The sequence below is a fragment of the Amphiprion ocellaris genome, chromosome 2, assembly GCF_022539595.1.
Source record: "Amphiprion ocellaris isolate individual 3 ecotype Okinawa chromosome 2, ASM2253959v1, whole genome shotgun sequence".
In the NCBI taxonomy this organism is placed as follows: Eukaryota; Metazoa; Chordata; class Actinopteri; family Pomacentridae; genus Amphiprion; species Amphiprion ocellaris.
The window spans coordinates 27,304,540-27,319,693 of NC_072767.1; the positions used below are offsets into that span (position 1 = coordinate 27,304,540).

Below are 15,154 nucleotides of genomic sequence, written 5' to 3' on the forward strand. Positions count from 1 at the left end.
GTTATGGATTTTCAGAGAGAAAGTATCTGGAGCAATGTATAATTTTTGTATTCCTGTGTCTGAAGCAAAGTAGCCTAGAGCAAACTTAAATATCAGAAAAACATAGAAAGCATCTGTAATATGTATGACTATCTACTACTGTAGTTCAGACAGCAGCCTCTAACATACACTGGACAAGGTGAGATGCCAGCAGGGCTCCAGTATTTTCTGTGCAGACCAGTCGTCCATCCATCAAATCTCTTTTCATCTGCAGGGAGAATAAGTACCTACAGAAAAAAAACAGAACAGCGAGGCTTAGTGTCCATCTGTTTATGTTAAGGAGAATTAATAGGCACAAATAAAGCTTATTGTGGATTAATTTAATTGTTAGGAACACTAAATACCATGTAACAGCATTAAACCAAACAACTCTTGGAACAAAAAATGTGATTATGTATTCAGTTAACTCTCTAAACCTAAAAGTCACTGGCAGGCTTGAAAGGCACCAAAACTCCCCACAAAAGTCACACTAATAATGAGTCAGAAAGTGGTAAACATAATTAATCCTTGAACTACTCATCTGTGATGTACCATCGCACTGGAAGACTTAACAAGATCTAAGTTTAAAATTGTGATATTTCATCTAAATCACTTCACGTTTCCTATCTTAATTAGAAGATTTGAAGAAAATAAACCATTTGAACCAGATTCTGCACATAAAATAAACTGTGAAGCCACTGGTCACTCAGCTCAACGGTCATGTGATAAAGATTCAGGAACTTTTCAGCTGAACTGCAGGCTGTGTTTAGACAGAGCATACAGAAGTATGGAAACTAATTAAAAATGCAAGAAGTAAATTATCTGTAGTCTGTAGAGTTTCCATTTTTCCGGTAATTGTAACACCTGTAATCACTTGGAAAAAGTTCTACCCATGTTGATTCTTCAAATTTTTAAAAATAAATAAATAAAATTTTATTTGTGCCTTTGTCTATGATATATGTATAACTGTGTCATAGTGCGCAGAAGAATTCTCTCTCCTTCTAGTCATGGTTGTGTTTTTTCCACACAAGTGCAAGACTTTACATTGCAGTGAAAAATGAGGCCACAGCAAGTAAAAAGGAGCAGAAAAAGCTCAGAAACCACTTGGGGTTTAGAGGGATAAGAATGCACAAGTTTAGAGCTTTGACTTCAGCGAAAAAGAATTTCAAAAACATTTTTTTCAGAGGAGAAACACTATAATCTTAAAAAGCCCTGAAATCCATACATGTGAGCTTCTAAAAAGACAAAAGAAAAAATCAGTTTAGCTTGTAAAGCTCCTCTACACAGGCATGAGCTAAAAGCAATATCCAGTAGGAAATTACAGTCACTGACCTGGTGTACTCCTCCTGCAGCTGACCAGGGTCAGGGGGAAAGAATTTCACCGACAGTCTAAACAACGTATTTGCTGGTCCTGAAAAACATGAAAACAGATCGTGAGTGCACAGACACATTTCATTAGTTGGAATTTCAGCTGATATCTGAGCTCACTCACTTCTGACTTGTTTTGCAAGGGGCTTGGTGGGTTCCAGCCAAACCTGAAGGGAAAGAAATATAATAATTTTCACAATATTATGAGAACAAAACATGACAGGTGATGACAGCACAACTTAGATGACTTCCTTACTACACACTGACTGTACATTATGTCAGAGCAGAGAAATGTCGCAATGCTGTCGGCAAAACCTGGCTTCACTGCCTCGCTGTAGGAGCCGTGTTACATCTGGGCCTGATTGAGGGAGGAATGTGCTCCATCCAGACAGATATACTGTATCAGCTGATACCTGCCTGAATTCTGCTCAGTTTGTAGCTGCTCCTCTGTCTGTGTAAGGCATCAATATACATTCAGGGAAGGTGCTGAGACCTCTACACCTGATTTATAAATCAACAGACAGAAGAATAACTATCTGAACTCCGAGTTGTGGATGGATGTTGTTTGCTCCACTCACATTTTTACTCACTTTGGGCTCATTTTGCAATTTGAAGTACTGCATCTCAGTGGAAAACAGCACAACCATGACTGAAGCATAGAGAACTCAGAAATGTCCTCTGTGCAGTATGACGCAGCTATAATGCCATAAACTGTACAAAAAAAAGGAGAAAACATTAGATTCCTTTGATTACTTCTTTTCAAAAATTTTGATAAAATAGATTTTAACATCTCAGAGCACAACATGTTTCAATGTGCTCACGGAAGTTAATAACAGTGAAAAACAGGTGATTGTACACACTGCAGATATTTTCATACTTGCATTTGCTCTGTGTAAACACGACTGTTGGTTGTTCATCACTAAGAGCTTTCTGGTTGTGCTATGAGATGCAGAATTTTATTTTATTATTTTTTTATACAGAATCTGGTTGATTATTGGCATTTTTTTTTACATGAAACATAAAGAATTCAGTCATTTTGATGAAAAATCGTGATGAAGTTACATTTTGTTCATGGTCCAGACTAAAAAGATTTTTGTAAAGTTCAAAATCCAATAACTTTTTGTGGTTTGTACAATTTCTGGCTGGTGCAACTGTGGTGTGTTTTTTTAAAGACAAAAAGCGTTTCAGACCTGCTGATGGATTTTGGAGTTCAGAGGGTTAAAAGAGGAATCTCCATTAGAAACCAGACTGCAGGGCAACAACTGGACTGCATATAAGCACTGTGGTTTTCAATGCACATCAAAATAGGAACTAAAAGGCCAGAGACACTTATTAAACAATGCGTTCTCTTTGAAGAAGATCTATAGTGTGCTTTCAGAGCTCCTCTCTGCTGCTTTACAAAAAACTTGTAGGTGGTCCTGAATTCCACTTCTGTTTCTGGAAGAATTAAAACAATGGAAAGTCTGACGGCTGTATACAGGCACTCGTTTGGGACAAGTTAAAAATATTCTCAGATTATATACTACTCAAGTCCAGTGAAAACAGAACTGCCTCTCTGTGTGCACTGATGCAGAAAGCTGAAGAAAGCAACTCGAAGACATGACTTAAAGCTGATGTTGCACTTTGAATCATGTCATCAAGCTGCGACGTTTGACCCTTGCAGTGCAGTCAGCTTTAACTGACACATACAATCAGTTTGCACGGCAGCTCTCGCACATCCATGCAGGAAATTAAAGACAGAGTTGTTGGTGTACGTACCCAGTTCATCTGCATGTTCTGAAACTCGAGGCCAAAGTAATCACTCTCCATGAGGTTGCCTCTGTGGAAAACCTCAGTGAGGAGGGCCTGTGCAAAGGCTTTGGGCTGAAAGGAAGAAAAAAAAACATGAGAATGAATCATTATTTTCATCACTGTGTCAACATAAAGATTTTAGAAGTCCTCTGATGATACAATGGCTCTGGGCAGATAAATTGTGTTGGAATATTTAGAAGGAATCCTCAACAACACGGCTGCCACCATTATCACAAATGTATTATTTTCTATGGCCGAGGACAGGAAGGCTTGTGTTCGAAGCTGAATAAATGCTATCTGTCTGTGTGGTGCATAAAATATGTGTCCATTTCATTGTGAGTTTTATGGCTGCTTATGTTCCATCTGTCCATTCAAATAGTTTCCTTGACTTGGATGAGCAGCTAAACAGCAAAAATGTGCCCGTCTGGTTGACTCACCATCATTTTGAACTCTGAAATGTTTAGCACCACAAATTAATGTTAGAAACGAACAGTGTGGTTCCCCAAAATTTACAAACTGCAAAACGGTAACTTGTACATGTAGGACATTTTGTATAAATGCATTAATTAACATCATCTCTTATATGGACAATATTTAGAAAACATTTGAGCCAATATGGTTAATATCAGAGTCGTTAAGGGCTTATTGAGGATGCTGAATCCAAGAAGTTTATAGCATTTTGGTTTTGTTTGATCTTGTCACATTTTAAATCACTGCAGATTAATTACTGGAGTACTGTCCATATTGACCTAACTGTTTCTGAAATATTGTCCATACAGGTGAATAATGCTAAATTGTGCTAAATATGCAAATTGCCCAGTTAGCATGCAGCAGTTTCTAAATGCTGGGGACCGACTGTACAACTCTAGCATAAAACTTAGTTGTACCGAACATTTTTAGCCTTACAACAGGACTATACAAGCTGGCAAGCAGACCTCACTGTAGTGCACCGCTGCTGTCTGGCCCTCAGCAGAGTGCAGCACAAAAATCACAGGCAGGAAATCTGCAGAAGTTTACCTTCTCAACGCTCTGGGGTTTGTTTTCACTAAACGATGAACTAATTACTATGTACTAAGAACACACTGCAGTTGAGGTTTGGAATCCTAGCCTGTGACTTTTTGAGAAAATTATAGCCTGAAACATCTGGTTGTAATGTAAAATAGTATTTTTAAAAGCCTTATAAAAAGAACTGCTTTGCATTGGCTGAAGCATTACAACTCAAGGAACGCCAGAAGATTTACTGTAGCCTTTATATTTCTTTGATACTATCATATGTTCTGCATTCTGAAAAATCTATAAATTGCAGGTGAAACTGACCGACACAACATCCATAAATATTAGGAATCTGTTGTAAAATGCCTGTTTCCCACGTATTCACAGTATCTGATTACAGCTAATCTCACACCAAGAACAAAAATCGGTGTGTTCCAACACTTTGTCTGGGTTGCCTTTGAGCGCAGGCCAAACATGCTCTCCAGACAGCAAGTATTCCAAATGAATCAGCAGCCAAATGTAAGGAACATTTTGAGGTATTTCTTCAGTTTGACTAGTTCAGAGAAATAAATTTTTTACAGAGATTCAATGCAATCACACACTGAGCACCAAGCAGATGGAACCAATGGCTGAAGTGCTTTGTCAACAAAGTCATTAAAGCAAAGCCAAATCTTCACTGTGGTTACACAACATTTCCATACAGTAATCCTTGTTTCTCCTCAGTGTCCCTGGAGGTTTACAATGTACACCTCATTCTGTTGTAATTTAGAGTAAAGTCAGGTTAACCAGCATCAAAGCTGCGGGTTTGAAGCTTAAACTGCAATGTTAAACAGCTATAACCATACTAATCATTACTCAACCATATGAAAAAAGGCTGCTTTATCCCCCAAAACACACCAGTGGGTTTGAAAAAGATGTTGTATTTAAAAGAAAATACAGAAAATACATTTTAAAATCTGCAAATTACACCATTTAGTGGCCAGAAACTGTACAAAGGTTCGTTAAATTTTCAACTTTCCTGCTGTCCTTGAACTACTCACCTGTGACATGCCATCACATTTTTGATTCAAATCTACGGTTAAAATCATGATATTTCATGTCTGATTTCTAGATGCACTTGAACATTTTGGGTTGAACTGCAGGCTGTGTTCATACAGAACAGGCAGGTGAAAAGTATGGAAACAAATTAAAAATGTAACAGTAAAATACCTCTAATAATTTTATTGTACAGCTTTTTCTCCCAGTATTGATAACCCCTGTGAGCGCTTGGAAAAATGTTGTGCATGCTACCCACAGTCAGTATAACTGAGACACGCCCAGGAACTGCTTGGGGTTTGGGTGGTTAATCAAGAGAAAGTTAAAACCCAGATTTGAGGCAGCTGGTTTGACAAGAAAACCAGAAGTGGATGGCAGATTTGAACTGTTGAACTGGATTATTTCCTGAGTGCAGTAGTCATGAGTTAACCACTCAGTGTTGACTGCTTTCAGAAGCCCCTCCTTCATGTTACTTATTAACCCTCTGCAGGAATGTAAAGCTGCAGCACTCAGTAAGATCAAACTTTGACTTCCAGCTTTATCTTCTACAGTCTGAGCGGGAGGGGTGACATTCTCACACAAATCTAAGTGCTGCCAAACAGCAAACAAACAGGACAAGGTACGCTACTGCAAATCACCTTCACTACAGCCCCACATAAATACATAGACAGTATCAGTGATGTAGCTGCACACAGTTCTGCAATGAACTCATCTAATGACATGTATCCAGCAATGAAGGCTTGTGCAGAAAAAAAAATCCTTCAAATTCTCCTCTTACTGACCAAGTCCACATCTTTTTTCATTGTCAATTATTTTCTGTATCAACCCATTAGGTGTTTGCTCTATGAAATTCTTGAAAATGGTGAGAAAAAGTGCTTCCCAAATGCAAGATGACGGATACTGTTTTCTTCACAACCCAAAGATAAGTTGTTAACTAACAGATCAGAAAATTAATTTCAAGCCACATTTGGTAAAAACACAAAACTCCACGCTCCTCGGCACAACCAGGAAGCCATTAGTGACTCAGCAACACATCCACAGACAAAAATTCAGACACTTTTCGGCTAAATTGCAGACTGTGTTTGCACTGTCTCTCTATGATTTATGGCATTGTCACTTTGTTACACTGCACAAAAGATATTTTTGAGTCCTCTATCGCTAGCCATGGCTGTGCTGTTTCCATAGAGGTGCAGGGTTTTATATTTCAGTAAAAAAGGAGCCCACAGTGAAGAAAAATGTGACAGGAGCCAAAAAAAAAAGGCCCAGAAACTGTTTGGGGTTTAAAAAGTTACATCAAATCACCCATGGCTTTATATCAGTTTTATGGACATAATCATCTTCTGAAAACACAAACAGTAAACCTGAAAATATATTAGACAAAAAATTTGATTAACTGATTACGTATCTGGCATTTTCAAAATGCCTTTTCATTCTACTATGCCCACAGATGTGTCATAAACCAGTGGGCTGCTACCTACAGGACCTTCTGCCAATTTCTAAGTCGAGGCACATGTGTGATGTGGCAGCGAGATCACTGGAGTCTGTTCACACCCAACTTGTGGTGTCAACCACAGTCTCATCTCAGAGCGCTAACATTAAGGCAGGTCAGTGGGTCACCCAATCAAGCTCCGAGAGCAGCAGGGATTATGACAAACAGATGTTTCTCTAGGGAACAAATCTTCCTCTGTGTGTGTGTGTGTGTGTAAGTTTGAAAAGCACTCAACTATGGGTGAGAACTAACTGCTCTTCTCATGCATAAAAGAAAGAGAAATGAGAAGAAAGCAGACAAAGAAACACAGGTGTAACCCAAATATCGACCGACCCACATGTAGGGTTGGGTCGTACCTCGCATGACAGGTTAAGCTTGGTTTAAGGCTCCGGGTGAACCTCCTCCTCACAGCAGGGGTGTGTTGGGGCTTGCATCTGGCACAGTGGGATGCACATTGTTCAGGCCTTGCCACCTGGAGATTTTCCTGCTAATATACATTTTAAAGCTCTGCACACCAGTGGCCACTTTCACAAGCCTGTGCATTGAGTTTCAACAGCTTCTTTGATGCCTTTCTTAACTTAACGGCAACTTTAATTCTATAGAATCGCCGCTGGTTCCTTTTTTATTGCCTGGCTTCAGGAGCACACCTGTGGACAGTTGGCAGCGACGTTTGTTGGCAGATAAACACTGCGTGGCGGTGTTAATCGGGATCTGGTCTTTTACAGTTTGCCTCCTGCTCCGGTCACCTGTGTAACCCAGATAATCCTCAGCCTCAAAGCACAGAAAACACTGAGGATAGCTGGCTGCTTCTGAGGCAGAGACCAGCAGCAACAAAATGACCAGAAGAGTAACAGCAGAGATCAGTAGTCGTGTTTCCAGAACATATTTTACATAATGGTACAACTATTGCTCTATTGATTAATCTACTGACTATTTATCAATTACTTGATTAATGTAAATGATTCATTTTCCTCCGAAAAACCAAAGTGATTGTTTCATTTCAGTTCCTATTCATTGTATAGTGCAGCACAGTATAAAATGGAAATAAATGTTTATCAAATTAAGGTGCAAAACTGCAGATTGAAACTTATTATTACAAAACAAATCCAAGTTTCTATCAAAGACATTAAAGTGAAAAAGTTTGGTCTGTGTATTAAACAAAGTGCAACATGGACACAGTGCATATTTCACAAGCACAGAGCAGCTGAAGCAATTCATTTTCTTCTCATTGAGTAATTGTTCTGACTTTAGTAGTAGCTTTGAATTCCATGAAAATGAAGCTGAATTGTTAGCACAGCTGTCATGGGAGTTTGTCAGAAGATGTTGCAATTAGAAAAATCTGGATTTTAATAGTGCAGAGCAGCAGCTTGGAACTGACTGTTGGTTAACATGTAGTCTTAATAAGCCACGTTTCAGTCACTAGTCCATACTTGTTCAATTGACAAAAGAAACAGCACAATATGTAAATGACAACAGCTTCATTGGGAATTCAGCTGTATTGAAATACAGTTTATGCGAGCACAGAGAGCAGGAGAGACACAAACAGATGTTCGTACATTGTGCTCCTTTGGTCTGCCATCCAAACTTTGCACAGTTCACAAACCATCTTTTTGTTCTGTGATCATCTCAAGTCCTCTCAGACTTTGAAATTCGTGTATCTTTGGAAATGTCAACACTGAGTTGGACGTTGCTGCAGCCACCACTGTGTGAAACTGTGGCACTGACTGGACCTGACCAACGACTGGAGCCAAAAACATCATGACACTGAAGAAAAACATTTGTTATAATAAACTGACGTCACAGAAAGACATGTCTGGAAAAAAATATTGATGTCAACGCATCTTCAGCTTCAACATCATTGGTTATGTAGACTAATTGCAGCAGCTCTGTAATTATACAGAAAGAGGGCTGGTAATGTGCAGAGTGAAGAACTCTGAGATGTTTAGTGAGTTTTTCACAGCTGCTAGATTGTTTAGCTACTTCAGTGTACAGTGGGACAGTGTGAATGAGAGAGAGAGCTGAGTGGTTGTAATGATGAACGAGAGCCCTATCTTTATGAGCAGCACATGAAACAGATTCTCCTCCATGTGTTACAGAGATAATCACACTTCTATTCTTTACTAATTTAACCCTCTGAAGCCCAAAATCCGCCTGTGGGATTGAAAAGCATGTTTTAATTGTCAAAATGGCAACATTTATCATTCAGAAATGTAAAAGCAGACAGAATTTGGGGGGTTTGAATCATATAACAGTCTTTGAACTAAATATACACGTGTTGAATAGTTTCATCAAGAAAATTAACCAAATCTGAGCTTACAATTGGGGTATTTAATGAAAATCACTTTATTCTACATATCTCATTTAAAATTCACTAAAGCAAATGCACCAGATCCTGTAAAAAAGTAAAAACGGTGAAGCCATTAGTAACTTAGCCGAGACCAACAGTCACAAGACAAAACTTTGGGATTCTTTTGGCTGAACTGCAGGTTGCAGTCACACAGAGCCGGGACAAGTATGGAGACAAATTAAAATGCAAAATTTGAAATATTTACAGTATAGAGAGTAACCTGTAAAGATGTTGTACATTTTAATTCCAGGGGTTTAACTTACCCCTTTTTTGATTTATGACAATATAACTGTCATACTACACTGAAGACATTTTTGAGTTCTCTTTAACTCTAGTCATGGTTGTGCTGTTTACACAGAGGCGCAGGACTTCATACTGCAGCGGAAAATTAGTAAAAATGCGACAGGAGCATAAAACACTCACAAACTGTTTGGACTTCAGAGAGTTAACATTGCTGCATTTTGTTTCTCACATAAAATGAAAACAGCAGTAACAAATAAAAATTGAATTTTACACGTTTTGTCAAACTCTAAATGCCATTTCCTCAACAGGCCGGGGGTAGAAATTCCTTGGCCAAACTTCTTCTCCACTCCTGAGTGTGCTTCCCTTCCCCCACCAGCCCGACTCAAACTTTGAGCTGGCCACGACTGATCCCTCTGAACTGCTCTCTTAACACCACAAACTGCCCCTCTCTTCTGCCCCCCTCTCCCAGCCCACTTGGTTGTCAACCTTGCTATTTATGTGCTTGTTTGCTAACACTAAAGCAAAGCCTACCCAGATTCCCTCCCTCCCACCGGCGCCCCGACTGTACTGCGTTTTCACACAGCCAGGTTCCTCATCCCACCCTCGGCCCTTTTTGCAAGTTTGGAGCTGGAAGTTAAGGCCAGCAAAGGGGCCGGCTGTGCTGGATAAAAGGAGCCTGTGTTCCCCTGCCCTGCCGGCCCTGCCTCCCTGTCCAGAAACCACAAGGCTGAGCTTTCTCCTGCGCTGGCTGTGGGAGGAGCCTGTGGACCAGAGCCATGCCAGCAAATGTCTGCTGAAGATGACCCGGGCTGGATACCTGCAGCAGATGACGGGCCAACAGATCAAAGCACACGCTCTCTGATCTGATTTGTCTGTCTTAGTTCCAGGCTAAAGACATTATATGGCCATAAATACACAATCTCTCCTGCACCATATGTTTCTACAGTGCACGACCATCACAAGAGACTCAATGAATAATGTACTGCAGACTGAAACAGTAAAAATCAAGATAAAAACAGGGACACAGGTGCAATATATAAGAATATACAAGGTAAAATAATGACACTAATCCTATAATTCAATTTTATCTAATCCCAGGTGGTTGAATCTTTCAGAGGTTGTTTATGGTGCCCATTGATCAGTGCACACTACGAGGTTCAGGCATTCATGCTGTGGTTCCACTGGCAAAACCCCAGTTTCATGATTAAATCTTCTGAACCCCGAGCAGTTTCTGAACATTTTTGCTCCCGTCACATTTTTTGTCTTGCACCTCTATGGAAACAGCACAACCTTGACTAAAACTAGAGAGAAATCAGAAATGTCTTCTGTGCAGTATGGCAGTAATAATGCCATAAATCACACAAAACAAAAAAATGTACTTACAAAAACTAGACAAAACTTGCAACCGAGTCACTAACTGCTTCTCAGTTCTGTTGGAGTGCAAAACTTTTTGTGTTTTACAAAATATGCTAACAGCAAACTGTTTATTTTTGGCAATGTTTTTAAATGAGATGTAGGTTAAAGTGATTTTGCTGTACAATCATCATTACAAGCCCAGATAAGGTTAACTTTTCCAACAATTCTTTCTGTTTTTACACTGTCTGGCTGATAAATGGTGTAGTTTGAGATTTTTGAAAAGATGAAATGCTTTTGAAACCTGCTGACAGGTTTTGGGATTCAGACAGTTAACAGCCACATTTTACCGGCCGTCTGACCCAGACTTTAAACTTTTGTGTCAGTGGTTTTACAAATTCATGTCATCCTCCTGTGTGACAGAGTTTTGATAGTATCTCATCAAGCTCCATTGCATGTTTTATATTTATTACACTGTGATTAGTGAATTCAGTCTTGTCTTGAAAAACAATTATGTAACAGTAACTGTTACAAAAATTACAATTAGATATTTCACACATTCAGCCCTTCTTCACTGTACAGGGAGAGTAAATGGCAGCACTGTACACAAATGTGTAAGATATTTTGGCAGCTGAGCAACCAAAATGCCACAATGAGGGGAGGCGGTTACTTCAAGGCCACAACCATTGCAAAAATTCCACACTGCAATTTTGTGTCTATTTTTGTATACAGTCTGCACAAGGAAAAAATACAATTACAGCGTAGGAAAAGTACGACTGCTTTATACATTTTTCTTTTAAAAACTGTGGTCTGATAAATGTAAGGGAAATGATGATATGTAGATGTTCTTGTACTGAAACAGAAGCATAACTCACACAGCCATGCATCAATCTGCACACAGAGACTAATGCTACTCTCCCACCAGCCCACGACTCCTCAGAATGAATGAACACAAATATTAAGCAGTGCTGGTGAACAACAGAGCCTCTCAGAGGCCATCTTGTTCTTGGCAAACTGCAGTCTGCTTGACAACAGGATTGCCGTCATTCTCCTTTTGCAGCCATGTATTTCTGTCTGCCACCTCCTATCAACACCATGTGCAGCGTTGAACTCAGTGAGCCAAGTTCAGCCTTCTCAGGGCAGAATATTTTCCTAAAACTGACAAACAAAGCTTGGAAGTTTCTTTTCCTCCAGACTGAACGGCACATGGACCCACTTCCACACAAATTAAACTTGAGTCTGTCACATTCTATTAGCTTAAGACTTTGAGACAACATATGGTGCATAAGATTATGAAATGTCTGTCTCAGCAGTGGCCCTAAATTACATCTGCCAGACCCGTTACTGTAGTGGCTACACAAGGATTTAGGACAGATATAGGACAGTATAAATATACTAACCGATTCAAACACAATTAGCAGCTGCCAGGACCATAAATCGTTCACTGAACTGTGGATTTAATCACTGTGGAGCTTCCACTCGGATCACTTTGATATTTTCCCTCCACAGAAGGAAGCAGGAAACATGCTCTGATATAGTGGCTTCCTTATTGCTTCCTATTTGCCTTGTGAATGACTCCTGCAGCAGCTTGGCAAGTCAACACAGGAAAACAGTGCAACAGTGTGGATCTAAAAGTTTGCTCCAACCAACTGCCAATCTTTAAAGGGGATTAACCTCTCTGTAGAGTAATTACAATGAAAAGAAAAAACAAAAGCAAGATTTTCTGGCTACGATTTATTTTTTTCACTTAACCCGCTGAACTCCAAGCAGTTACAGGGGCTTTCTATGATCCGGTTACATTTTTTACTGTAATATAAAGTCCTGCACCTCTCTGGAAATAGTACAGCCACGGCAAGAAGTACAGAGAAGTCAAAAAAGTCTGCTGTGCAAAATGGCAAAGTCATACTGGCATAAATCCCAAAAAACTGTTGCATATTTGCCTTTGCTCTGTGTAAACACAGTCTGCAGTTCACCTGAAAAGTTCTTGAATGTGCTGCTCACAGCTGAGTCACTAATGTCTTCAGGGTTGCACTAAGGAGAACAGAATTTTTAGTTTGTTTTTTTTACATAATCTGGTGGAAATTGTTTATTTTTTGCCAAATGTTCAAATGAGACATGTAGAATAAAGTGATTTAGATGAAATATCATGATTTGCAGATAAGTAGTTTAAGGACCGATGAAAATTTGAAAATCTGATGAATCTCTGGTGAGTTTCTGGCTCTGATGAATTGTGTTATTTTGCTGACTCTTAAAGATAACAGGCCTTTCTAACCTGCCTGTGCTTTTTGGGGTTCAGAGGGTTAATGATTTAAGTATGCAGTTAGCACTGTATGCTACTGCATTTCTTCAAAATTTCTAAATCTTACACAAAACAAACTAATTTCAAACAACAATAGCAACAACCTCCCCCGGTTACTTATTTAATCAAAAAAGACATCTGTGTTTTTGAGACTGTCATCAGTTCCCTGCAGTTTTACGGTGGAAATGCTCGGCCACAGGTTTGACTGCTTATTTGTCTCTCAGCGTATAAAAAAAACACCATATGGACACAACATAAAAAACAGATATTCACCAGAGCAGGTCTTTAATATCAAGTTCTTTTTTTAGTTAAGTTTCTGGAACAGTCGAGAAAACAGGAATCACAGCCAAGAAACTAAAAAGTGACCTGGTGAGTTACACTTAGCTGCCCAAATAAGAAGCCTTAAGGAGGAAGGGATTTCAGCACCAAAGCCATGTGGCAGCTGTCACCAACCCAAGCTACACGCAAGCAGGGCAGCCATGGTAATACGTATCCTGCTGTGTGCCAAACTGCAATCTTATCTCAGTGTAAATACAAGAGGATGTAGGAAACATACTGAGAGGAAACTTACATCTATATCAAAGAACTCCTGGGAGTCGTCCAGCCCCTGCACACGAATCTGCAGTCCACGCCCATGGCTTCTGCTCCCGCTGATCACGTTGCCACTGAGGCTCTGGCCCGGCTCCAGAGTGCTGATACCAGCATTGAACTGGGCTCCCAGTCTTGTGCCTGGAGTCTGCAGGACCCGATATGAACCCTCTATTTCCCCCATGACTGCTCAGAGCAGCTCACTCCTGCAAACACAGAAAGGACGACAAAAATTAAACGCAACGCAAGATGAAACTTTTGTGTCTGCTTCACTCTGCGGACGGCTGTTGCAAAACTTTGACTGTTACAGACTGACTCAAAATTAACTTGGTTGTTGCATGTTTCATTCCAAACTAAACTGAGACTCACTGACATCAGGGCTGCATGATATATCTATTTAACATTTACATTATGATATGCACTATAGTCACATCGCAGGAAGTGTCCCAGGACACAGAGTTCACTGACATTCAAGCTCCACATTTGCACAGCAAAATGAGTAAGAAACAGGAGAGAAAAACAGAAAAGAAAGACTTGGTTGCAAAAATTATGGACAACATCAGTTGTAGGTCTGCACAACTAATGAAATATTAACCATGATCAAGATTTTGGCTTCTCACAATTAAATGAACATGACTGACTTCTACTATGATGTTTAAAAAGCTCCACTCAGCCATGTAGATACATCACTTGGTTTCCAGGAAATCCAACATTAGAACTGCTTATTTCACTCGTTTCAAAGTAACTGTTGGTCATACAACTGTTTGAGCTGCAGTGGAAACTAGAAGCTGCTCTGTGCACAGACAACTACTTAACTTCTACATTAGCCTGCATGTGAGGCATTCAGGGAACACCGGTGAATTGTAGTGTCTTTCGGCAAGCAGCTGTACAGAAAGTAAGGAGTGTTGAGCACACTTTTATTTATGTTTTGCCTCGAGGAGATGCTCCGTATTCAGATGAAGATGATTTTAAGTATTATTTGTTCATTAGCAGGAATGCAGCACAAGATGGAAGTGAAAGCAGTGATCTAGTTATTTAAATTTGTCAGCGCCATAAACATATTCTGTCTTAAAAATCAAAGTATTGTCACGACCTCAATACTGATCAAAACAATCTGGATTATCATTTTGGCCATAATGAAGGAGCTCTAGTCAGTTGAATGGAAGTATATCAGCTACAGAAAGGTCGATGTTCGTGAAAATCAGGTACTTTGTTGGCAGTGAATTCAATTGTTGCTACTACATGAAGCAACGCAACTTATTTGTTTGACCATTTAAGTCAGTGTTGCACCACGTGAGATGGCTCCAAACAGTTTTTTCAGCTTTACTATCTGTTTTTTAGAATAAACACGTAGATGCACTGCTCTGCAAAATCCCATCAGTCATTCCTGAAACAATTCATTGAGATTCCTTTACTTTTTAAACGTATTGCAGCATATTTATCACAAGAAAACGTAATATCGGAGTGTCAGATTTTCCCAACATCATGCAGCTCTGGTTCATAAAATAAGCAACACTCGAAGTCGACACACGTGAGATTAATTTTCACAGAAGCACATTTCTCTGTGTGACTTTCAAAAGGAGTCTCAGGTTGAAGTGGAGCAGAAAACAACCGACGGCCTGAAATACGC

General features: G+C 39.6%; 1 protein-coding gene across 3 annotated transcripts in view; it reads right to left on the minus strand.

Annotated features, from left to right (window-relative positions):
• Positions 1-15,154, minus strand: part of farp2 (FERM, RhoGEF and pleckstrin domain protein 2) — a 46,381-nt gene that overhangs the window by 30,798 nt on the left and 429 nt on the right. For all 3 annotated transcript variants that reach the window (XM_035953440.2, XM_023281446.3, XM_035953439.2), the window contains exons 2-6: positions 13,508-13,730; positions 3,145-3,249; positions 1,511-1,553; positions 1,351-1,429; positions 169-266 (exon numbers count right to left, since the gene is read on the minus strand). In XM_035953440.2, coding sequence (XP_035809333.1) covers positions 169-266; positions 1,351-1,429; positions 1,511-1,553; positions 3,145-3,249; positions 13,508-13,708 — 526 coding nt within the window. In that variant the 5' untranslated portion in view covers positions 13,709-13,730. The remainder of the gene's footprint in view (positions 1-168; positions 267-1,350; positions 1,430-1,510; positions 1,554-3,144; positions 3,250-13,507; positions 13,731-15,154) is intronic.